The sequence below is a fragment of the Zalophus californianus genome, chromosome 3, assembly GCF_009762305.2.
Source record: "Zalophus californianus isolate mZalCal1 chromosome 3, mZalCal1.pri.v2, whole genome shotgun sequence".
In the NCBI taxonomy this organism is placed as follows: domain Eukaryota; kingdom Metazoa; phylum Chordata; class Mammalia; order Carnivora; family Otariidae; genus Zalophus; species Zalophus californianus.
In genome coordinates, this window is record NC_045597.1 from 181,297,835 (window position 1) to 181,322,890 (window position 25,056).

Here is a 25,056-nt window from a genome sequence, read left to right on the forward strand (position 1 = left end):
CAATATGTGTAGAATTAGTGGAAGAAAAAAATAAACAGAAAAAATAATTCTATTGCATGAAAATATATTAATGTATCAGAATCAAGCACAAATCTCTATAAACAATCTAAAAAAGGAAAAGAGTTATCTAGGATAACCACATTATTCAGTTCATGCCCAACAAAATTTCTATTTGTCACACACTTGTATCTTTCCTGCTCTCAGCCCTTCTCCACAATAAACTTTATGAGGCAAATCATAACTATTTACAATGGGGAGAGACCAGAAGTCCCTCTGAGTCAGAATGCCTTAACATATATATATAACCTAAATGTCCATTTCTACAGAATTAGGTATTTTCACATAATCTGTCTGTGATGAGACTGGGAGCAGTATAAGTGATGGTTTCGTATCTAAATATTAAAGGAATGGGGGCACCCTGGGTGGCTCAGTTGGTTAAGCATCCGACTCTTTTTTTTTTTTTTAAAGATTTTATTTATTTATTTGAGAGAGAGAGAATGAGAGATAGAGAGCACGAGAGGGAAGAGGGTCAGAGGGAAAGGCAGACTCCCTGCTGAGCAGGGAGCCCGATGCGGGACACAATCCTAGGACTCCAGGATCATGACCTGAGCTGAAGGCAGTCGCTTAACCAACTGAGCCACCCAGGCGCCCAAAGCGTCCGACTCTTGTTTCAATTCAGGTCATGATCTCAGGGTTGTGAGATCCAGCCCCCTGTCAGGCTCCATGCATGGAACCTGCTTAAGATTCTCTCCCTCCCTCAGCCCTTCCCAACCAACTCCCCCTGCCCTGCATGCTCTCTCAAAAAAAAAAAAAAAAGAGAGAGAGAGAAGAAAATCAGAGGCATAACCTCCAAATTTTTTAAGTGGCTGTTACAGGTCTTAATTATACAGTTGTATATGGTCACTTGAGAAAGCAAACTCTTAAAGAAAACCTGTGGAGTTCTCTCAACTTAAGGTAAAGTTGAAAAACAGTAAAAAAAAAGAAAAATAAAAAACAAAGAAAAAAAGAAAAAAAATTCTGAACTTCATTAAATCCTCACAAAAACCCATCAGACTCCAAAGCCATGTAAGCTGCAGCTTTACTGCCTTCTGGGAGTCACAGCACAAAACCATATTTATAACACATATGACGTAAAAAACGTCAGACCCCTTTATGCTGATTTTACAGATGAGAATATTGAAGTATAAACAGGAAGGTCAGGTAATGATTCTAAAGATCACACAATCCTGGGGGATAAAGTGAGAGGAAGAGTACTAAACTCAGCAAGCTTGCCCAAGCCCTGTCTTCTTCCCACAATCTATAATGGTTATAACAGTGGAATCACTCTATCTATTAAGTTTTCAGCACATTCCCTCAAGCGGAGAGGATAAACTAAGTTTTGGGAGAATAAGGAAAAAATATTTTAACATTAATAGTTAAAAAAGGGGCTAATATGGGGGAGAATAATTTTTAAAGTACACACAAGACAATACAAATGTTGCCACTAATACCATTTAAAGAAATGACACCAGTTCAGTTTAACATGGATGAAAAGTGCCCATTACAAAAGACTTCACATAGACACACACACCTAAGGAGAAATTAATGGAGAATCTTACCCCAGTTGCCTGTAGATGCTGCCTGAATTCATCCATAGTTGTGTTTGAGATGCTCATATCCCTAAACATTCCTTCCAGTTTTGATGTGAACTGACATCCGCATTCAGTCTGTGGAAGAAAACCGCAAACATACACAAATAAACAATGGATTTTTCTATGAGCAAATATACAAAGAAATAAACTCTTCCACGTAACTGACATCCTTTCTCCATCTTTCCAATAGCTGCTCTATGCCTGTGGCTACCAAACTTCAGTGTGTTTAAGAGTAACCCATGGATTTTATTTTAAAATGCAGGTTCACAGACTCTTTTGGAGATCCCAATACACCTCATTAAAGGTATGGACCAACACTACGTGTTTAATAGGCAGCTCAGGTGATACCAGTACAGGTGGTCCATGGCCCACACTTTGTGAAATGAAACTCAATGGTGACACTCCCTTTCCTATTCCCCTTGCACTAATCCTCCCCCAGATCTCCATGAATGTATCCTGCCACAGCAAGAGAAATTCCAAACTCTGAATGTCCCAGAACATAAACAAATCTAAGTGTAACCCGCTCAAACAATCCAGCTTTATTAACTTATAGAAATAAGCATTTTAAATCAATTAAATATTTTCTCATCACATGTTGTGGTGTTCAACCATGTGATAAACATTAGTAGGGGCACATCATTCCAGCTTATATACACCTTACCTTTAACTTAGATATCATATTTTTTTCAGAGTCATCAGAAACACTTTTATTTGTGAGAAGTCTTCTTGCCAAGTGTTGTTTATAATAACGTTCAAATACATCTTTTTCTTGCATAAACCTAAAAAGGACCATTGCCTTATCCAATATTGTTTCTACTTCTTGTTCTGTTAGCTGCAAAATCAATGAAAAGACAATTTAATAATTATAAAACTTTAGTTCTACAAAAATATCACCACAGTTCATCTGCAGTTTACAAACAAGACGGGGGTGCCTGGATGGCTCAGTGGGTTGATCACATGACTCTTGATTTCAGCTCAGGTCATGATCTCAGAGTGGTGAGCTTGAGCCCCATAAGGGCTCTGTGCTGGGTTTGAGCCTGCTTGGGATTCTCACTCTCCTCCTGCCCCTCCCCTAGCCCCACCTCTCTAAAATCAAAAACAAGACTTGGGACAACAAACATAAATAGTCTGGTTGAGAGATGTTGTCAGGAGGGACCCAGTTTGAGAATGTGCCTCCTACTTCAGAGTAGCACCACTCTTTTACATCCTCATCTAGTGCAGCATGGATCAAGGACTGGAATTCCCTTCCCCAGAGGGCTACCACTGCATGGAGCAAATAAGGGGATAATGGCTGGATTAAAGGATGACTGAGAACAAATGAAATGAAATTCTTTTTTTTTTTTTTTTTTTTAAGATTTTATTTATTTGAGACCACCGAGCAAGTGAGAGAGCACGAGCTGGGATGGGGGGGGGGTGTGAGGGGCAGAGGGAGAAGCAGACTCTGCTGAGCAGGGAGCCCAATGTAGGGCTCGATCCCAGGACCCTGGAATCATGACCTGAGTCGAAGGCAGAGGCTTAACTGACTGAGCCACCCCGGTGCCCCTGAAATGAAATTTTAATCACAAAAAAGAATCTTACAATGCTTTTCCATAGCATTTAGGCAGAAACTTACATAGGCAAAAGACAGATATTTTCTATCAGCTCATTCAAAATCTACATTGTGCAAACAGAAGAGTACTAATTGGTTATATAATTCAAACACTAAAAAGGCCCCTGTCCTTATCTTTTAAATAAGGGCAAGATGATACTGTAGCAGATTTTATTTAGTATATATTTAAAAAATACGAAGACCAAATGGATGTTGTCTTTCCTATCATGATCTTCCTCTTTCTTCGTTGTTATAGCTGGCTGGAAAATCTGTGGCCATTTGCTGCTTTTCCCTTTTCTTTCACAAATTCTAAGATGAAGTTAAAAAGACCAATGTATATGTGATCACAATATGCTTAATCTGATTTTCTACACTGTAGTAAACTCCAAGATCCCAGATATATAATAAAGGCTTTCAAACTACTTTCTGATAGCAATTCTAATCTACTCTTTTCACAATCTTGGCATCCAAGTATTACTGTTTGATATGTAACTCCCAGAACCAGATGACAGCAAGCAACATTGCATGCTATGGTATTTGTTTTCTAGTTCCCTATTATCTCTATAGCGTATCAAATCCATAAAGACTGTTGAGCAATTGTGGCTGTGTAGTTGTTTGGTTCTGATGTAAATTATACATTAAGTGAAATGTCAAAGTAGCATTTCAGATACCGTAAACAATCCTTTTCAAACAACACAGCACACATTTAAAGCACAGCAAAGGAACAGACTTAATTTCATATCTACAAAATTTCCTATTTTTGTATTTCCTAATTTTATATACAGTTTTAAATCTACAAATAAAACATAATGTGTTCCCAAATGCTTTAATACTTACCCCTTTGACTCCCTTCTTCAGCTTATCATCAATAAATAATGAGAGGTATTCAGGGGACCTGGAGTTGAGGTTGAGAAAATACTCAAAGTCACCCGCAATAGTTTGTTTAAAGAGCCGGTCATTATTGAACGATTCCTGGAGGAAGCGATCAAACCTACTCTTCAGATCCAATAAGCCCTTCCAAATAGAAACAAAGAAATTCAGGATACATTATAATAATTTTTTTCTATAAACAATACACTTACAATCAGGTATGTTTATCTTAACTTTGCTGGTAATAAATGGGTGCATTCGGTGTTAAACTTATAGGTTCTGTATTATTATTTTCAAGACTTTATCTAAGCCCATATTAAACATGTCAGCAATGAGGAAAGTAGTCTATTTTCCATTTGTATTATTACTCTATTGAAGATGAACTAAAGAACCACTGCGCTATTTCTCCACAGTCTTCTCTCTCTTGACTGGGTAAAGCCCAAGAAAATCAGCTTTAAAGAGGCACCAAAAAAGCGATTACGTATACTGAAACATGAAAAACTTGGGAGCATCATTTATTCATAGTATTGCTTTAAAGCACAACATTTTTGAACAAAAGGTATTTAACTGGAAACAGTTATTTTTTTCTAATACCCCAAAGTACATGAACACTAAAGCATAGAAAAAAGTAGCTATTTTCATTCTTTAAATCATTTAAATAAGGTCTTCATCAAACAAGTTAACAAATGAAAAGCAGCAGCTTAGTTTGGTTCCCTGATACAAAGATACATACTTCACAAAATTCTAAAATATTTAGGATAATTATACATATTATTTTTCTATTGGGAAAATTAAAGTAAAAAATACAAAATACATGCAGCTCAGTAAAAGTGAACTTTTTATTAGCATGTGTCAAAATTATTTTATCACAAACGTAAAGAGAATCTTCTGTATTCGCTTACCTGGATATAGTCAACAGGATTCTTTCCTTCTCCTTCCTCAGAAACAAGGGCTTTACCTTGTTCCCTCAAATAGGAACTCATACACTCACACATTGTTTTCAAGCCATTTGGCACACGACTAAATAACTTGTACATGCAAGCAAGGTCTGCAATCAGAAAGAACATACAAATCAACTACATTAAGGATTAAGGAAAAAAATGTGAATCTGTTTATTCTGTTATGTGAACTTAAAGAAGCTTATTTTTCCATCACCTACCACTTGCTGATCATGTGAAAAATTTATGGAAAAAACACCCAGCAAAATAGAGAAAAGGAAAAAAATTAGGCTAGTTAATGGTTATTATTGCAACTTATGAAAGCTTTCAGGTAAGATGCTCTGAGAGCGTCAATGAAATGTCTCAGTACATTTTAGTTTACATGGAAGATACCCATACAGCATAACAAAAAAGCCATAAAAAAAAGAAAATTGTAGCTTTGAGTTCTCACACAATTCTAATCCAGAGCCCAGTAATACTACACATGTCTATCAAAAGAATAACTTATTTACTGTGTAATTAGTAGTCAACAGAATAAGGGAAGAAATATAAAAACCAATTAAAAATCTTAGATATTTTTGGGTACGTCTATCTCAAAGTTCAAACAACATGACAATAAATGAAATAATATATACTAGAATTTCATTACACACCATGACAAAGTTTATATGAAACTTTTAGCGTATATTTCTATTCCTTGGTATTTTCCTCAGAGCAATCCCTAATATTTCTTAGGTGATGTCCTAGGCCAATACCTGTATTTTAAAATTGGTTTATCTCACTATATTATTCTTAGAATAATTCTGGATTCTGTCCATTTTTTTATATCATTTTTCACTAGATTAAAATGTGGAGGTAAAATACTGCTTTCCCACGAGTCTGGTGTTTCTTTGAAATAAGAACTTACTGAGACTGTGTCAAAACTGTACAATGATATACAAAAGCTTTATAATCGGAAAACTTTTGAAAATGGAGTTAGAATAGCAGTTTCTAGATTTGGGGCTAGGAAATTTTTTTCTATAAAGTGCTACAGAGTAAATATTTTATAGAACTGTGGGCCATATGGTCTCTGTTGCAACTACTTCAGTTTTGCCCCTGTAACAAGAAAGAAGCCACAGGTAACAAAGATATGAATGGGCATGACTGTGTTCCCATAAAAGTTTATTTAAGGACACTGACATCTAAAAATTTATGTAATTTTCATATGCAATGAATTATTACTCTTCTTTTGACTTTTTTTCCCCCCTAACCAAACTGTTGATGGGCCACATTTGGCAGACAGGTTATAATTTACCTACCCAGGTCTTCATTTTAACAGCTATTTAGATCCTAAAACTAAAGTTGTATATTTAAAAAATACTTAGAAGCAAGTTTTACAAAAAGGGCTTCTAAAATTTGAAACTGTTTCAGTGACTTTCAAAATCAAATTGTATTAAAAATAAGTTTTCAGCAATAATACATGTCCAAACTAAACTACATACAGCAAATCTTACAGTTTCTCACATTTGGCATAAATTATAACTAAAAAAAAATTTCTTAAAAGATTTTATTTACTTTGAGAGAGAGAAAGAGCATTAGCATGAGTGGGGTGAGGGGCAGAGGGAGAGAATCTCAAGCAGACTCCACACTGAGTGTGGAGTCCATCGTGGGGCTTGATCCCAGGACCCTGAGATCATGACCTTAGCCAAAATCAAGAGTCAGGTGCTTAACTGACGGAGCCACCCAGGCATCCCAAGAAGGGTCTAAAAAAAAAAAGTTAACTTTCTCTGGTTTAATGAAAATTACAAATTTACATATAACTTTCAGGAAGAAATGTAAGCATTTCAAAACACAAGGACTACACTGGAGGAAGCATAGAAAACAACCTCCTTTCCTACCATCTTACTTTTCTCTCCTCTTACATCCCTCCTCTCCTTTAAATTGTTCACTTAAAAACTGTTTTCCATTCCCTGCCAAGCTCCTAACTTAAACAGTCAACATGTGTTTCTTTTATAAGAAGTAAGTAGCGGGGTGCCTGGGTTGTTCAGTCGTTAAGCGTCTGCCTTCGGCTCAGGTCATGATCCCAGAGTCCTGGGACTGAGCCCTGCACTGCGTTCCCTGCTCAGCGGGAGGCCTGCTTCTCCCTCTCTTACTCCCCCTGCTTATGCTCTCTCTCATTGTCTTTCTGTCAAATAAATAAATAAATGAAAATCTTAAAAAAAAAAAGTAGCAAAATACTGCTAAGACATCATCTAAGAAGCAGGAAAATAGCAAGAGTACCATGTTTATTTTTTTAATAGCATACCAGTGATTTCTAAAGTCATAATTTTAAAGTAAAACTTCAGAAATTAAAAACAAGGACAACATGACTATTACTCTTTTATTTATAATTTCTCATAGGGAAATCACAAAATATTGTTTTCAGGGAAAAAAAGGGTAAGTAGTCAACAAGAATAAATGCTACAGTTATCTCAAAACTGTGTACTTTTACTTTTATAAAGCAATTCTCCTTTCTCTGAAGTCTGTTAACTTCAGAGTTCCCAAAACCAATCTACTTAATTTATCTGAAATGTCACATGAAAGACACTATTTTTACATTTTCAGGCCCCTTATCACAACTAACTCCCAAAGGAAAGCCTACAGAAATTTTATGATTGGAATGTAACATTTTAGAAGAACCACAAAAAAAAACACAAAGAGAGTATGTGGCAATGGAGAGTTCAACTCTCTTGTCTACAAAAAGGACAGGAATATTAGGACTTCTGGGCTAAGAAAAACACAAAAAGGAGACTAAAATGAAAGATAGTAAAAAAGAGCCATTCAATTAACAAGAAACAACACCAAAAATCCTCATTAATAAAGTGTAAAGCTTTACTCTTAAATCCTATCAAAGTAATAAGTTAATAAATTAATGACACACACAACTTTAAGACTGACATTCATAATCTAAGTACAGGAAAATAAAAAAAAAAATTACTAAGAACCTGGCAGAATTATAAAGATTTAATTATATTTGAATTGCTGACACTTACCTTCTGTCTTTCCATTTTTCAACATATGTACTAGCCCAGAATTTTCCATTTCTACTATGGTTTTCATGTGTTTGGAAATGAGCTCCCTCTCGACCACCTTTACTATTGGCTCTTCAGTTGATTTGTCAAGGCAGTGCATCACCCGTTCTATTTCTTCATTAATTCTAGCTTCTACTTTCTTTATATATACTGAAGCACTGTTTTCTGCTAAAAATTTCTGGCTTTCCATCTGCAAAAACATGATTTTTTTTAAACATAGAAGGAAAATGTGTTTCTCCTTTTAACTTTGTGTTTCTATAACATTTATCATTAAGCCAAACTAAATTGTCATAAGCACTATTAACATTTTTAGCTTATCATACAAATCTACATAGTCTGAATTATACCCTTTAAAGCACTGATCACATAAGAGAAATCAATACAAAAGCAGTGTTTTTCAAACTTTGACAATGTACTTCAAATAGCAGAAAAAGCAAGCACGTGCCAGTAAAGGTCAAAAGTACAGAATGAAGTATCTGACCCCAAGTCAGAGTGGAAAATTCTTTTCTGATTTGTTTTAATGTATAATTATGCCTAGAAAGGTTCAACATGTTTATCATAGTTTTGCTGACATACTGCTAGTTACTAAAGTCCAACTGCCACCCCACTCCCAATCTCAAAGGAGTATGTGTGTGCACACTGAAGTTTGAGAAACAGAGTTTTTAAATAACTCTTAATCTTGTCTGCTATCACCAGCCTTACAGAAGTTCCACTAAATTATAAATGTTAATCCAAATGATTTTAACCTATTTGATAGCAGGATTAACGAATACATAAAAGATTTACAAAACAGAAGACATGCTGATACACACTATGTATAAAATTTAATAACACTTCCCACTTTAACAAAAAGTAGTTTTAATCCTTGAAAATAATAAAGTTTCTAAGAACAGACATTAACACACCAAACAAAACTGAGACCATGTCTCCACTCACTGTTAAAAACAGTATGTATTATGTATATATGCACATGCATACACGTATCACTGCAGCACATTTTGGAATCTTGACAATTAATCTTCTATTGTGTGTCTACAATGTAATGAAGGAAATTAAAACGAATGTAGAAGTCAAAAATATTGTCAAATACACCCAGCATTAGTTGCTGCATTATTGGAAAATGCAGCCTGCCTCCTACATTATAAAATTAATAGTTCATGAAGCATGGTCCAGGGGCTCACCAGTGCAGGCCACAAAGGTCTTCCTGATGGGCTACAAACTAATTTTAAAAAAAGGGGGGGCAGCAAGTCCATTCTTTGTTTCTTAATGTGTAAATGACACCAAAACCCGAGTTCCATCTTTATATACATCCAGTGGCTCTTATGAATGACCTACTGAACTATTAAGAATTGTAACTTTGTATTCATTTTTTTAAAAGCTTATTATTGGAGTAAAAACTTTTAGTACTCAGCTAAGTCTGTTTTAACACTACAAAGCTCCTACTATAATTGAGGTTTTCAGGAGGATGCCTGGTTATTATGATCTTATTAATACTCTTACATTTTGTAATTCCATTACAAATTAGTACTAGTTTAACTTCAGTTTCAGCAATTTAGTTGGTTCTGGGTCGTTATACTGCTGCAAAATTGTATCAATTATACTTATTGACCTCTAACTTCCTCATCAATAGTCTTTAAAAAAAAAAAACCATATATATATATGCACCATGAGATCATGCATATTTCTATATTTATTTCACTAGTAACCCAGTATTTACCAAAAGCCTGAATAGTGAGACTTTATTAGTGATGCATTGCCTTTGAATTTATGGTAAATAATCTGTAACATGTAAATATAAGAAAACATTAAGGTTATTTCTAAGTTTGTATGTTTTAGAACACGTAATTTAAAAAATCATGTGTGTAAGTCCAAACTCTTCAATTTTTTTCAATGGGTTCCTTCCCTGGAATGTGAGCATGGGGAGTAGGTGTCTGAAGGGTATTCTTGTACTCTCCTTCCCAAAGGGCCTCAGTAGAAAAAGGCCAAACGTTCAAATCAAACTTTGATTAATATCTTAAAAGAGCATTTATTTACATCTTCACTGATTACCTGAAAAAATTCTGCAGACATTTCCAAAAAAGGAGCCTCAAAATCTTCTTCATAGACGGATCGTCCTTCGAGACCTAAAATCATTAACATCTGGCAAGCATTTCTTATTGCGCCTCTGTCAAAAGAAGTTAAACCACTTGATAAGCATGTTATATTAAAGATTCACGTAAAAAAATGCAATAGAGGTAGCTAGAAAGACTTCAAGAACTTTTTTTTTAAAAAAGTGACCCAGCTCCCATAAACAACTCATTTATAACATAAGGATTTAGAGTAATTTTAATCGGAAAGCATATCTTGACTATATACCTATTTATCTCAAGTTCTCAGACTGTCTGAACTTTAAAATTTGAAAGAAAATACACTTAAAATGTCTAAATATTTGTGTAGTTAAAAACTCATACTATAAAAAGACGATTTATCAGAAAGCAGTAAGGAGAGAGGGAGGCTATATTGCTTGACATGGGTACAACACACAGCTACTCTGAGGCATTTTAATTTTTTTTTTAATCCAATCACTTTGGGGCAACCCTGCCCAGGCACCAAAGCTGAAATAAAAAGAACTTTACAAGTCTTCCTCTAATAGCTGCTCTGAGTACAAACACAAAGAAAAAGCGGTCTTCCACGCTTCAAGCTGCTCTAACTGCAGTGTCACAAAAACAGTACTGCAGCCACGTAAGAAGGGGAGGCAACGTGACCTAACAGAAGGGGCACAGGAGTTCTTAGTCATCATACATTATGCTTCACACTTTTCTTCAAATGTGTTAAGAATGAAGGCTTACCCAGAGCTTTCTTTTTAAAGAAAAAGACAAAGAGAACAAAAAATGTTATCACACAGCCAAAAAGAACAAAATGCCAGCATAAAAAATACATGAAAAACCAAGGGAAGACTAATGGCTGATTTATTTTTTAAAAGCGTATTAAATAAAAGCTCAGGAGGGTCTCTTCTAACACGAGATGTGTGCTTTTAAGTTAGAATCTGGTAACTTTGTTAATTGTGAAAAGATTTTTGAGGATTTTCATAATGTTCTGGACAATAAAACTTTTATTTATTGTAGTAAGACTTAGGACAGGAAATCGGTTCTCAAGATATAACCACTAAAAAAAAACCAAACACTGCAATATAAAAAGATGATTATACCGATCTACAACTTCTCCTTTCCGCTCTCTCGCAATCATGTCCAATAGCGTTTGTCGTAGATGATCCCTAATACACCCATAACGTACAACTTGATCTCGAAAAATAATTAATCCCAAATTGTAGACATTCTCCACATTATTTTGTTGTACATATACACGGTCCTGCAATGAAAACAAAATCACATAAACATGAGCACAACTCCTGCAAACATAAAAATAACCATATGAGCTACAATAATACAGGAAATGAAATTCTAGAAGCAGCTAATTTTTCAGGTGAGAAACACTTCGAACTATTTTAAGCCCCATGGAATTTTCTAGCACCTCCCAAATTATATAAAAGTTAGTCTTTACAGACTGTACAATTTACAAACAATTGGCTATAGGTGGTCACCCATTTAACCTGAAGGAAAAAAAGGGGGGGGGGAGGGAAGCAAGCATCATGCCCAGGAAAAAGCAGGTGAGCAGAAAGCAGAGGAGAAAGGTAGAGGGCAAGGTAGAGACATCTTTCTTTCTTTCCAGAGCCATACCATGCCTGAACATGGTTCTTACTTTCTTAAATGCTGTAAAGATCATATTCTTTGAAGTAAAATTAAGAGCCGAATGAAATACAGATCCACGTAACTTAAGCTGATTGCTTACTGGTAAATATTAAAAGGCTCTAATGCCTATAATACAGCAGCATTAAGCATTACATAATTAAAACACCTCTAGTTATTGTCATTTCAAACAGATTACTTGTAGTCATCTTATTTTCAAGTTCTTGCCATCTTGATTACAGGTGTGTCTCACTTTACAGAGCACATAAATTCCAGAATTACTGGCTATACAAGTCCTATTTTGTGCATTTGAAAAATCCACATTTACACCAAAATACAATGGAATAAAACTACTAAGTTTTTAATTCACAAAAGGATTAGCAACAGAATTCATTTCTGTTCTTAACCAGGATCTCTCTGGGCCTTGATGGGTCTCTGAACTTCCAAAAATTATGAAATTATTGTGTGTTTGCTGGTACGTAAGTACTATGGAAACAGAGCCCATAGCTTTCACTAGATTCTTAAAGGCATTTATGATCCAAAACCAGTTAAGAACCACTGCACACTGTGATCCTGGAACTTTTGTAAGAACACTGTCATTACAGGCAACACCAAGCAAAGCCACCAGGTGAACATAAACAGAAGCTCAGCCATATCAGTGATGCAACTGAAATGGCACCGACCAACAACTGCTGACTAAATTCTCAACAAGTAGCATTCTCTTCATGTGACGTCACTCCTGCAACCTTCCTCCATTCAGCTCCTCTAGGGCACACCCCTGATGGCTATAAGGAAAGCCGCTCTTTGATTAGTATCTTCGCTGCTCATGTTTCTACATTCTATATCATCTTGGCACAAGCTCACATTTTTAAAATTGTGCATCAACTTCAGTAGGTTCAAAATTTTCACAGATGACTTCTCTGGTACATTTTTTTTTTTTCTAAATAGGCTTTCACTTTTTTTCCTTTGTATAAAACTATGTGGTGGCCACATCTGGAGCCTGGGTCCTCTGCACGGAGACTCTGGTGTGGGTCTTTACAAGATATCGGTGAGCTCCTAAACACAGTCTTTCCAGAGGTTGGGGGTGAGAGCTGTAGGTCTGGGAAATGGCATCAAAAGTGGCCTAGGCGAAGCTGGGTGGCAGTGCAGCCCTTTGCTGAGGGGGAGCAGTTGGCAATACCAGCCACCATTAGTAGCTTCTTGAGCACAGGGGCTGAGACAATGCCAGTGCCTCCGGGGGCAGGGATGAGGCGCCCCAGCACAGAGCCACAGTGGCCGGTCAGCTTGCATGGGACAGCGTGGGGCTTGTTGATCTTGTTCCGCCAGCAGCCTTGCCACAGGGGGATGCTGGAAAGCTTGGGCCAGGGTGATGGACCCTGGAGAGCAGTGGCTATCTCCTTGTAGCACTTAATACCCAGACCAACGTATCCGTTGCAATGTCCGATGGCAGCAAATGCCTTGAACCTGGTCCGCTGGCCAGCACAGGGCTGCTTTTGCACAGGCATTACCTTCAAAACCTCATCCCAGAGGGCATGATGCCCCTAGGAGAAAAGTCAATAATCTCCTATTCCTTGATGGGCAGGGAGAAGACAGATTTCGTCTAGGGACTTGATCTCCATGGCACTGATTTGGCAGCCCAGCTTGGTGATGGGGATCCACTCCTTGTCTGGGCCTTGCCTCTGAAAGCTCCACGGCCCTGGACTCAGCCCCAGGCCCAAGCACAGGCTGCCAAAGCCAGTGAGGAAGCTGTTGCAGCCTCCCATTCCAGGACCCATCCCTGGCCCCTCCAGCAGCACTGGGGTCATCCCCCATTTGCTGTTCTCTCTTCAGTAAATTCTTAAGCTTCACACGTTCACCTCAAGATCTAAATTCTGTGTCTCCCCTGACCGGGGGAAGGGACACGACAGACAGAAGATGCAGAGGAGAGAGAGAGAATCTTAAGCAGACTCCCCACTGAGCATGCGGCCCAACAGAGCTTGATCTCAAGACCCTGAGATCACTACCTGAGCCGAAACCAAGAGTAGATGCTCAACCAACTGAGGAGCCTCTGCCTTACTTTTCAGCATGAAACAAGATGCATTCAATAAAAGCTGGCATGAATCTAAAAATGTAAAAAGCACCAATAATCTTTTTTATTATAAAAATAATTACTGTGTTGCATAAATTATTCATAAATTTGATGTTTACAGTTTTGAATAGTACCATATACAGTATCACTCTCACCCTAAGTGATCAAAACCAGTAACTGGCTGCTTAATTAAACATAGGCGGTAAAAGAGAGAAACAAATGTACACACATATTTGCATCTTAATTTTAATTTAGAACATTAATACATGTTCGCTGAGATATCAAGACTTTTGTCTTTGAACATGAATCCTGTGACCGGGGTTCAGCGTTCTCTTTCTTACATACACTCCCACCTAATAAAGAAACCTTTCTACTTTGTTTCATTAGGATGGAGCATGAAGACTAGAGACATTTGTGAAGCAAACTGAATGTAAAAAAGTCCTTCTAGATTTTTACAATCCCTGCTCCATTCTTTTAAATTACCTACACCTAATTTGAATCAATATTTAGTGATTTGCCTTTGTCAAGTCTTTCTAAAACATTCAATCTTGTTTACCAAAGAACAAATTCAATCGTTTTTAACACCATTTTATTGATTTACAGGATATTAAGTTATGTATTAATAACAAGTACAACTGGCATAAACAGGCTTGAAAATAAATACAAGTGACTCAGTAAACACAAAGCACAACTGGTAAGAGCAAAATACAGAAGAGATACTGAAAGTAGTGAAACAGCAGTGAGAGAATTCTGCATCAGGCTGTTTTCACAGAATAGAAAATATTGGTAATTCTGGCAACACTGCAAGTTCCAACTCTACTACATGCCTATGGGACTTGTAGGGTGTGTGGGGGTCAGATACCTATCATATATGACGTATATATGACATTAGCAAGTTTAACCTCTTTCTTAAGAAACCAAATGTTCTTAATTAAGAAAGATGTTGAAAGAATTAGGTAAGATTTGTTTTTGGCAAAAGGGCACTACCTGTAAAATTACAGAATAAAGGCACATAAAATGTAATCTTCAGAGCAAATTATGATTTCAGAGTGAAATTTTTTTAATGTTCCCCTTTTTTGGCTTTACTGCAGTATAATTTATATGCTATAAAATTCACTAATTTTAAGAGTACAGTTCAGTCTAGTACATTTCTACAGTTGTCTAACCATGGCGACAATCCATTCTAGAACTATTTCCATCACCCCCAGAAGTTCCCTGAGCCCATTTGTAGTCAATCCCACTTCCAGCACCCCTGCTTTCTCTTTCTACAAAATTTCCTTTTCTGGTCATTTAATATAATTGAATCCTATCTAATCTTTCGTGTCTGATCTTTCACCAAGCATACAGTTGCTGAGGTTCATTAATGGTGTTAACATTTATCAGTGTTTCATTCCTTTGTAGTGCCAAATAATACTCCACTGTATGGATATGCCACATTTAGTTCATCAGCTGATGGGATATTTGGGGCTGTGTCCAGTTTTTGTCTGCTATGAGCAATGTTGCTATGAACGTTTGGGTACAATCCTTTGGTGAATATATGTTTTCATTTTTCTTGGGACAGATTTCTAGAAGTGGATATTGGATCATATGGAAATTGCTAAACTATTTTCTAAAGTGGACGTATCAGTTACAAAAGATTTTTGAATGCAAAAATACTAAGATGCGGAGTTAGGAATTCTTCAAATGGAGCTCTGGCTGTACCACTAATTTGGCTGTGTGACTTTGAGTAAGTCATTTATCCTCTCTGGTCCTGGGCAACCCAAAGGGATGGTAAAGATAATCTCTAAAACTCCAGTAAATGATTTCCTATGAAGCTTAACTTTCTGATCAAAAATTAACATATTTGAAGAACCAAGATACACTTCCCTATCACTTCTTCCCTTTCTATGTGACCAGTCTCCCTGGCCTGGGGTTCCCTCTTCCCAAGCCTAAGCACAGTAATGTGGGTGAATCTATAACCCTTTGGCCGATAATGCTGTCTAGCTCAAGTCCTCTGACAAAAAGGCAGAAAAAGGGTCAGTTTCAACTGATGAATTGTTCAGGTATACTGTGTATGGGGAGAAACAATGCTTTAGTAAAGGAAGCCACATAAGATGGAAACACGTGGTTAGAGTGTCTGAGTAGGGCATAGAACATTCACGTCCATGAAGATTGCTGGAGACAAAAGAACTACAGATGTTGTAGTGTAAGACCTAAACCTTTGTCTTTTAATTTGAGACTGCAAGGTGTATATAATGAATGCAATTAAATGACATACAATATTAAGAAAACCTGTTATCCCTGAAATTTGATTACAGATAAGAGAGCGCTAATAAATGAAGAAAAAACCGACAAAATTTGAGTGTGGCTATTTAAACTAGTAATACTAGTTATTTATATTAAATGTTAGATATGTATGATTTATTACCATCAAGCAAAATAAGAGATATACATGCATATACTCAAGTGTTTATATGTACACGTTAAGCAGAAATGCATGAACACATTCACAATAAACTTGTGATCTGCACATGATATATATTAAAATATTTGCTAAATAAACATGCTGAATCTTCTGTTTCGTGCTTCCTGGCAGTATCAGAAGGAATTCAGCCTGAGCATTTTCCTAATAGATTCCAACAGGAATCTCTTTGTTAAAAAATAAGTGGCTGGGGGCGCCTGGCTGGCTCAGTTGGTGAACATGTAACTCCTGATCTTGGGGTTATAGGTTTGAGCCCCATGTTGGGTGTACAGATTACTTAAAAAATAAAATAAAATCTTAAAAAAAATAAGTGGCTGAATTTATGTAATACATTATTCACGTAGTTCTAATTATCTGAATTGCTGTACAACTTTTCTTTTATATATGTTTCTATGTGAATATTTAATTTAAAAAGATCTAAAATCCCACCTCTAGTTAACCTCTAGCTAGCTAAAGAATACAACCTCAAAGTAAGGACAAGATGAAATCATCCCAAAAGAGAGAAAAAATATTAAAGAATAACCAAAAGGCAGTATTTTAATCTCAGGCTTTTTGACCAAAATATAGTTTGTATGAGTCCAACATTAGTCATTTATCTACTGAAGAAAGCTAAGCAGAGACAAAAAGTTGGTGTCTGCTTCTATTCGCCTTTTTAAGACAAAATACAGCATTTTAAATATAAAATGTTCTAAAAAACATGTTTGAAGGCTTAATGTCTGAGTCAAACATTAGATTTACTAAAGGGACAGGAGTTTCACCGCTACAGAGACAAACTATATTTTCAACTGCTATTTATGGTTCTCTCTCAGGGGTTGCTAATTCCTAGGCCAAGCAAACCTACAACAAGCAAGCCAAGATCTTCAAAAGCTCGATGAACCCAGGGGTGAGGAGGAGTAACTAATGATGGGACCATCTCGTTGGCCCTCTTCTCACAAACCTGGGGAAAAGCCAGACTGCTTTTGCATCTGACTTCAACTGCAACCCAACACCCTGCCTCACAATGCTATCCCACTTATTTCCACCTCTACTCTTGAAAGAATACTTTTGTAAGGCTAGCTTCCCTGCCAAGAACAACTATAAAAGCTAGATAAGAAATTATAAAGTACCACCTGTTTAAAAACATCAGCTAGGGCAGGCAGGTCTCTAGGAATTGAGGTAGAGAGAGATTGGAGTCTTTCTTCCTCTGCCACAAAAAAAGGAGACCCCAACCAACAGATCGCCACATAAATCTCCTTCAGCAAATGCCTACTCGTGACCTAGGGCTCTTCACATTACCAGTAGACAAGAGGAAATCTGTCTACGAGGTGCTTGGCCCTACAAGGCCACAGATATTACTACTCCCACCATCTTGGGAAATATCTGCCTTTCCCCTCTTCACTGATGGCTTTCTTTACCAAGATGCTAAACATTTTAACTATGAGATCAAACTCAGCATGCGAGAGTATTCTTAGAAGTATCAAGACATGCTATGTGGACATACAGAGCTTACGAAAGCTAAACCTGTGCAAAGTCAAGGAGTGACTTTATGAGTGAAAGATCTTCATTACTCAGAAATGGAATAGAACAATCAAAATAAAACAAAAACATGATCATGAAGCTCAAAAAATAACATTAACTCTCACTACTTAATTTACTTGCAAAAAATAGTTCAGAAAATTTTTTAATCAACAGGTTTTTTTGTTTTTTTGTTTTAAAAAAAGATAGGAGGAGATGAAGAATGTAAACAGGGGTAAAAATCTTTACAAATAGTAAATATCTGTCCTGCTCATAAACCAGAGATAAACCCTGAAAAGTTTAGCTCATTTAAAAAACAAACAAACAAACAAAAACACAAAGCAAATAACCCTGTAACAAATAGCTACTGTCTGTTAGAACATGTTTGAACCTGCTTTCCCAAGCTTAATCACTAGGCAGTCTTCTACCAGCAAGTAATGACTGTTAAGTGTTTTCAAACAGGTTCACTTTCAAGCCATGAAATAAATACAAGTTAAGGAGGCTTAACACTATGAAGATAGAAATAGAAAAATTAAAAAACCCAACACTTGGGAAAAGTAACAAAAAGCTTCTAGTGCATAGTAAAAAAAAAAAAAAAAAAAATCCATAATTAGAGTAAAATTTAAAGAACTGTCCCAGTATTTTCCAAAATGCTAGGGCCGGACTACACTGTGGAAAGGGCATCAGTAAGAGATGAAACTGCTCAGATTAACATTTCTGGATTTAACAATGTTACTGGGTAAAGTACATGGAAAAGCACAGAACACAGTTGGCTTGAAAACTTAGATCCATGACTAAAGCCATAGTTTCCACCACTGTAAAATGGGTCCAAAATCTGTGTCTCCGGGCTGTCAAAGTTTTTAAAACAATGTAGTTGTAAGAAATACTACTTAAAAATAACTTTCATTTATTTTAAGAATTGTATCCTAGGATATCTGACAAATCAAAACCCTGGTCATGTTTCTCCAAAGCTGTGTAAATTGCACCAAATCCTAAAATAAAAGCACTGTTCCCTATTCTAAAATTCAAGAATCTAACAGTAGGGGAAAAAAAACCCATCAACACTAGAAAACAGTCCCTATTCTAACCATAAGAATAATCAAGCAACAGCAATCAGGATCTTGGGGGCGCCTGGGTGGTTCAGTCAGTTAAGCATCTGCCTTTGGCTCAGGTCATGATCCCGGGGTTCCTGGGATTGAGCCACATGACGGTGACGAGCTCCCTGCTCAGCGGGGAGTCTGCTTCTCCCTCTCCTGCTCCCCTTCCACCGCTCTTGCTCTCTCTTGTTATCTCCCTCTCTCAAATAAATAAATAAAATCTTAAGAAAAAAAGAAATCAAGATCTTGGAACAATGAGATTATAAGACTTTAGAAAGGAAGACCTATATTAAAGAAGCAATAGAATTCAGTGGTGAAGAGCTCAGATTTAAGAGCCAGATAGGTTACTTCAATCCTATCTCTGCCATTTACTAGGTATGCCTTTAACATCTGTGTCTGTTTCCTCATCTTCATAGTAACACCTACCTTAAAATGCTATTCCATTTACTTCCACTTCAAATACTGAAAGAATAGCTTTTACAAGACCAACTTCTCTGGCAAGAACAACTATAAAAGCTGGATGAAAATAAAAAGCTACACCTCCTCAACCCAACAAAATAGCTACTATCAGAAAACAAAACAAAACAAGAACAGAAAATAACAAGTGCTGGCAAGGGTATGAAGAAATTGGAACTCTTGAGCATTGCTGGTGGAAATGCAAAACGGTGTCGCTGCTACGGAAAACAGCACAGTGGTTACTCAAAAATTAAGAATGGAACTGCCATTATGATCTAGCAATTCCACTATCCAGGTATATGTTCAAAATAACTGAAAACAGAGTCTTAATGAAACATCTGTATACCTATGTTCACAGCAACATTATTCAAAATAGTCAAAAGGTGGAAACAACCCAGGTGTTCACTAACAGATGAATGGAAAAGCAAAATGAGGTACACACATACAACAGAATTATTATTCGGCCTTAAAAAGGGAATTCTGACACATGCTACAACATGGATGAACCCTGAGTCACAAAAGGACAAATACTCTGTGATTCCATTTATATGAGGTATCTGGAATAGTCAAGTTCATATAAATAGAAAATACAATAATGGTGACCATGGGCTCAAGGGAGAGTGGAATGGTAAGTGACTGTTTAATGGGTACAGAGTTTGAGTTTTACAAGATGAAAAGTTCTGGAGGTGGATGGAGGTGATGGTTGCACAACAGTATGAATGTACTTATCACCTAACTGTACACTTAAAATTGGTTAAGATGATAAACTGTATGTTAAGTGCATTTTACAACAATTTAAGCAAACACACACCAACTGTTTTTAAAAGCATCAAAGAGCAACAAAGGCAACCTGGCCTCGTGGGGCCAAGATTCTAGAGAAAAGGCAAGGAAGTACACTGAAAAGAGACCAACATTCAACCTCACTCATTCCCTTGGGTCATTTGTTTTATTTGGAGGACTGGAAATGAGAGGCTAAACAGAAAGTCACAGGCAGGCTGGCTATCAAGCAGCTAGGACTTATGAAGCCAAAGTCTGAAAAGAAAGCAATGCAAAGAAGAACCAGAACTTCTGCAAGCAATTTTCATCAAGATGAAAACTGACACACCACTTAAGCACTGACAAGACAGCAAACACCAAAGACAAAGCAGCACTGGGAGTCTAAAGAGCTGAACAGAGACCGTTGGTAGACTTAGAGTGGTAAAGAGACAAGAGATGGAATTCAAGGCACAGTAACATGGAAAGCAAACTGGTAAACACCTCAGGCTTCTAGACCCCAGACGAGTAAAAATATGCCCCAGAAATAAAGGCAAACTCAAAACAGACCAACCTTAACAGAACCTAAAACCCAGCTTCAACTAGATCACGATGATTTGCCCATACAGTGCCTGCCTGCCAGAAGAAAATTACATTTCCTTTGAAGGAAGATACCATCCAGGGTCTCCCCAATTTTTCATATATAATGTTGACAAAATTTGCAGGTTTGTCCCCCACACCAAAACAAACACCCAGGAACAAATACCTAAAAGCCAAGGGGGAAAAAACTCCAGGAAGTCAAAGTATTCTAATACTCCCACCCAGGAAGTGGTTTAAAATATACACATAGATAAGGTAAACTATAAGTCAAGGATCTATGTTGTAATCTCTAACGTAACTACTAAAATAATAATAAAAGAATATATAAATATAAGTAACAGCTAACAAGGAAGGGGAAATGGATAATAAAACATACTTTTCTCCTAAAAAAAGGCAAGGAAGCTGGGAAAAAACAATAAAGAAAAGGTGAGACAAACAGAAAAAAAAAAATCCAGTATGACGGCAAACTTAAACCCAAATGTATTAATAATTATACTAAACATAAATAAGCCATATGCTTCAACTTAAAACAAAGATTATCAGATGGGGTTAAAAAGCCTATTACTGTATGGTGCTTACAAATGATAAGGACACAAAAAAAGTGGAAAGGAAAGGATGGGGAGAAATATGCCATACAAACACTAACAAAAAGAAAACTCATATAGTAATACTACACAAAGTAGACTTTAAGGCAAGAAGTATAGGAAATAAAGAAGGATATTTCATACAAATAAGAGTCAATTCAACAGGAAAATCAAATAGCCCTAAATTTATATTCATTTTATAACAAAAACCTCAAAATATATTAACTAAAAGGGGAAAAAGACAAATCCACAATCAATTCTAAAGATTTTAACATTTCTCGGGAGCTGACAGGACAAGCAAACAAAAATGTTTAGTAAAGATGTGGACAATTTGAATATGGTTAACAAATCTGACCACACAGATATGTATACAACACTTAATTCAACAACTGCAGACTGAAAAACCGTAATTAATTGAAATTTAAAGCTTCTCTTCAGAGACACCATGAAAAGAGAGAAAAGGCAAGCCCAGAATGGAAGACAGTATCTCTTAAACTATATAAAATATATCTCTACAGGGGCACCTGGGTTGCTCAGTCAGTTAAGCATCCGACTCTTGATCTCAGCTCAGGTCTTGATCTTGGATCGCGAGTTTAAGCCCCGCACTGGGCTCCACGCTAGGCGTAGAGCCTAGTTAAAAAAAACAATGAAAACATTTATCTACAAGGAACTTTTACCCAGGATATATAAAAATCTCCCACAAATTACTAAAAAACAAACAAAAATCCTATAAAAACCCACAGTTTAAAAAATGTACAAAAGAGACTTTTCCACTTTTATTTATGTTACATATCAACAAAAATCTCAAAAAAAAATAGAAGAGGACTTTCAAATTACTGTAGGGCCAGACTACTATAGAATAAACACTAAGGCATGTAATATTTTTGGTGATTTTCTAATTATCCAGGAATGATGGTGTTAAGTAACTTCTGATGACAATTAGGAAACTAAAGTCTTACCAAGTCACTCTTCAAGGAGAATTTTACTATCAGATTCAAACAAAATAAGAAAAGAAACCAGAAAACTATTCTAACATGCTTCAATAGCTTACACTTGGACCACGGAAAAAGTCAGTTCTTCAATTCCGCTTGGGGAACCAAGATTATCTGCCCGAACAGATGTCTACATCATAAAACTGCCCAATCAAAGAACTTCGAAAAAGAAATCACAGTTGTTCAGAGCAATGCTTGATAAATAATACACTCACTGTATACTTGCTGAATGAATGAATTTATCCTCATAAGCACAAAGGTGAATGAATGTTAGCTCAACTCTGGGTAAATTACCATAAATTCTGGGGGCGCCTGGGTAGCTCAGTTGGTTAAGCGTCTGACTCTTGATTTCGGCTCAGGTCATGATCTCACAGTTGTGGGACTGAGCCCCACCTCAGGCTCTGCACTAAAAGTGCAGAGTCTGCTAGAGATTATCTCCCTCTCCCTCTGCTCCTCCCCTCTGCGTGCACATGCATGTTCTCTCTAAAATAAATAAATAAAATCTTTAAAAAACTTATCGTAAATTGTTAAGCAGAGTCAATATACATTAATTCTTCCACACTGAGGTGGTACAGGCTAAGTGGTGAAAACCATGGGCTTTGAATTCAAAAAAGACTTGGATTCACTATTCAAGTAATACAGTAACTGTGTGATCTTGGCAGGTTAGCTAATCTCTCTAACCTCGATTTATCCACCTGTGAAATGGAGAGTACAATACTCACCTGAAAGGTAAGGTATTTAAAACATTTAGCACAGATATATAGCCCTGTAATAAACAGTATCTGTTATGCATTCAGAAAAGTATTTTTACTTTTTTAAAGAAATTTAAGTATACAAATTCTAGTAATAAATAAAAATTATTGCTTTCCCAAACTACTGCTTAAAAATAACAATAAAAAGGTATTTTAAGGATTAAATGAAATATACTTAAAAATGCTTAAAACAGTGCCACCAAACACTACGTGCTTTGAAAGTATTATGTGCTATTACAAGGAATAGTTTTGGGTAGACTCCTAGACAGCTGAGGCTCTTTCAACCCACTTTAGAGTTCTTAAAGAAACTGTCACCAACTTAATACTAATCTACCCTCACTTCTTGTTTTTTCCTTCATTACAAACAAGTAACTGTTCACTTTAAGTTTTAAAATGGTGTAAAACTTCAGAGTTGAAAGATCTTGAAAATTTAAAATGATCTAACCAACACATCCTCAACCAGATCCCACAGACAAGCCTCAGGGAACCCATAAACCACTTGAAATTGCATATAAAAGTATACGATGTGGTATGTAGATGCACAGATGTCTACTTTTAGTAGAGGATCCATGAATTTTGACCAAGGGTCTAAAACCCCAAAAAGATAAAAACCAGAACTCTTATCCAATAAATCTATTTTCCTTATAAATAAGTAAACAAGAGTTTTACCTAGAGAAGTAACTTAAGCAAATTAATGACAACGTAGGAACTAAAGCCAAGTGTCTCTCAATTCATCATTAAATATTTTTTCTCCACTACTCCCAATTTCCTATAGGAAACACACACACACACACACACAGGAAATCTGTACACATAAGAAATTTGTACACATACATACAATATGGGACAGTCCCCTTTATGAACAAAAGTTCCATTTCCTTTACTACCTCAAGAAATATGTGCTCTATTTCTGACTACACCAGAGGGCCTACTTCATGCTGAATAAATACTTGCCTCCCTAAAGTCAACCTCACGGACTGCTACATCATCATTGCAAACACACAAAACCAGTTCATAGGGCATGGTAATCAAGGGGTTTGTGGGTCTATCAATTTGTTAGAAACAGTAACTGAGATGGAAGGCAAGTTAGAAATCCTAATTATCAAGCGTAACACTCTTCAACCTTTACAGTATTTATGATGATGTGCTGGGGGTTTTTTTTTTGTTGTTTTTTTTTTTTTTTACACAAAGGTCTAGTACTTGGCTTGGGATCTAACCACAAAAAGATGCCAAGGTATTTATATTGTCAGTCACAAATGCAAAAACTACAGCACAGATGGGGAAAGCGTGTGTTTCCAGAGTCAGGAAAAATATTGAACAGGTGTGAAGCTTAATAATCTTAAAGCCACTGGATCCTATTTTCTATTATTTTGTACTTAAGATGACATTTTAAAAGCAGAGAAGGTACCAAAAAGACTCTTAAGCAACCTATCTGTGCTCTTCCAGAATAAAGCTTTTTCCAAATTTCTCTAAATGTGCAATCTAGAATGCTGTAAAGAAGAAACGTTTTTTGAACTTAAAGCCTCAAAACCTACAGGCGAAAACATGGACAAGAATTTCAGCATCTCAATGTTCTCACCCTATCTTCTGAGTTCCCAAAACACACAAATCCTTGGTAGCTTCAGCAAATAGCTTACTTCTCTCAACTCTGCTTCCTGCCACCTATTACCATTGGTAACTCCCAACACTGACAAGAATGACCAATCTGACACACTATTTACAGGTGCCTAAATATTCACCTGCATCTTTATCAGGATTCCCTTTCACTCCCATATTGATATGGGCAAACCTTGAACCTCATCATTAGAAGACACCAAATATCTCTGGCACTAGAGATCTTCTTTTTCCTCCTACATTTCCTACTTTGTTACACTGAAAGGAACCTGCTCCTTGCTCTCACCAGGTCTCCAGGTCTACTGATCCCTAATCCCTAAAACCTCTATTTCCTGCGATCTTATGACTCAGATGCATACTTATTAAAGAGCACAGACCCACAA

The 25,056-nt window shown here is 36.5% G+C and overlaps 1 protein-coding gene across 1 annotated transcript in view; it reads right to left on the reverse strand.

Annotated features, from left to right (window-relative positions):
- CUL3 (cullin 3) overlaps window positions 1–25,056 on the reverse strand; it is a 92,706-nt gene that overhangs the window by 19,947 nt on the left and 47,703 nt on the right. Inside the window, exons 4-10 of the mRNA XM_027588556.2 lie at window positions 11,265–11,425; window positions 10,127–10,241; window positions 8,039–8,267; window positions 4,992–5,137; window positions 4,057–4,233; window positions 2,293–2,463; window positions 1,599–1,706 (exon numbers count right to left, since the gene is read on the reverse strand). Coding sequence (XP_027444357.1) covers window positions 1,599–1,706; window positions 2,293–2,463; window positions 4,057–4,233; window positions 4,992–5,137; window positions 8,039–8,267; window positions 10,127–10,241; window positions 11,265–11,425 — 1,107 coding nt within the window. The remainder of the gene's footprint in view (window positions 1–1,598; window positions 1,707–2,292; window positions 2,464–4,056; window positions 4,234–4,991; window positions 5,138–8,038; window positions 8,268–10,126; window positions 10,242–11,264; window positions 11,426–25,056) is intronic.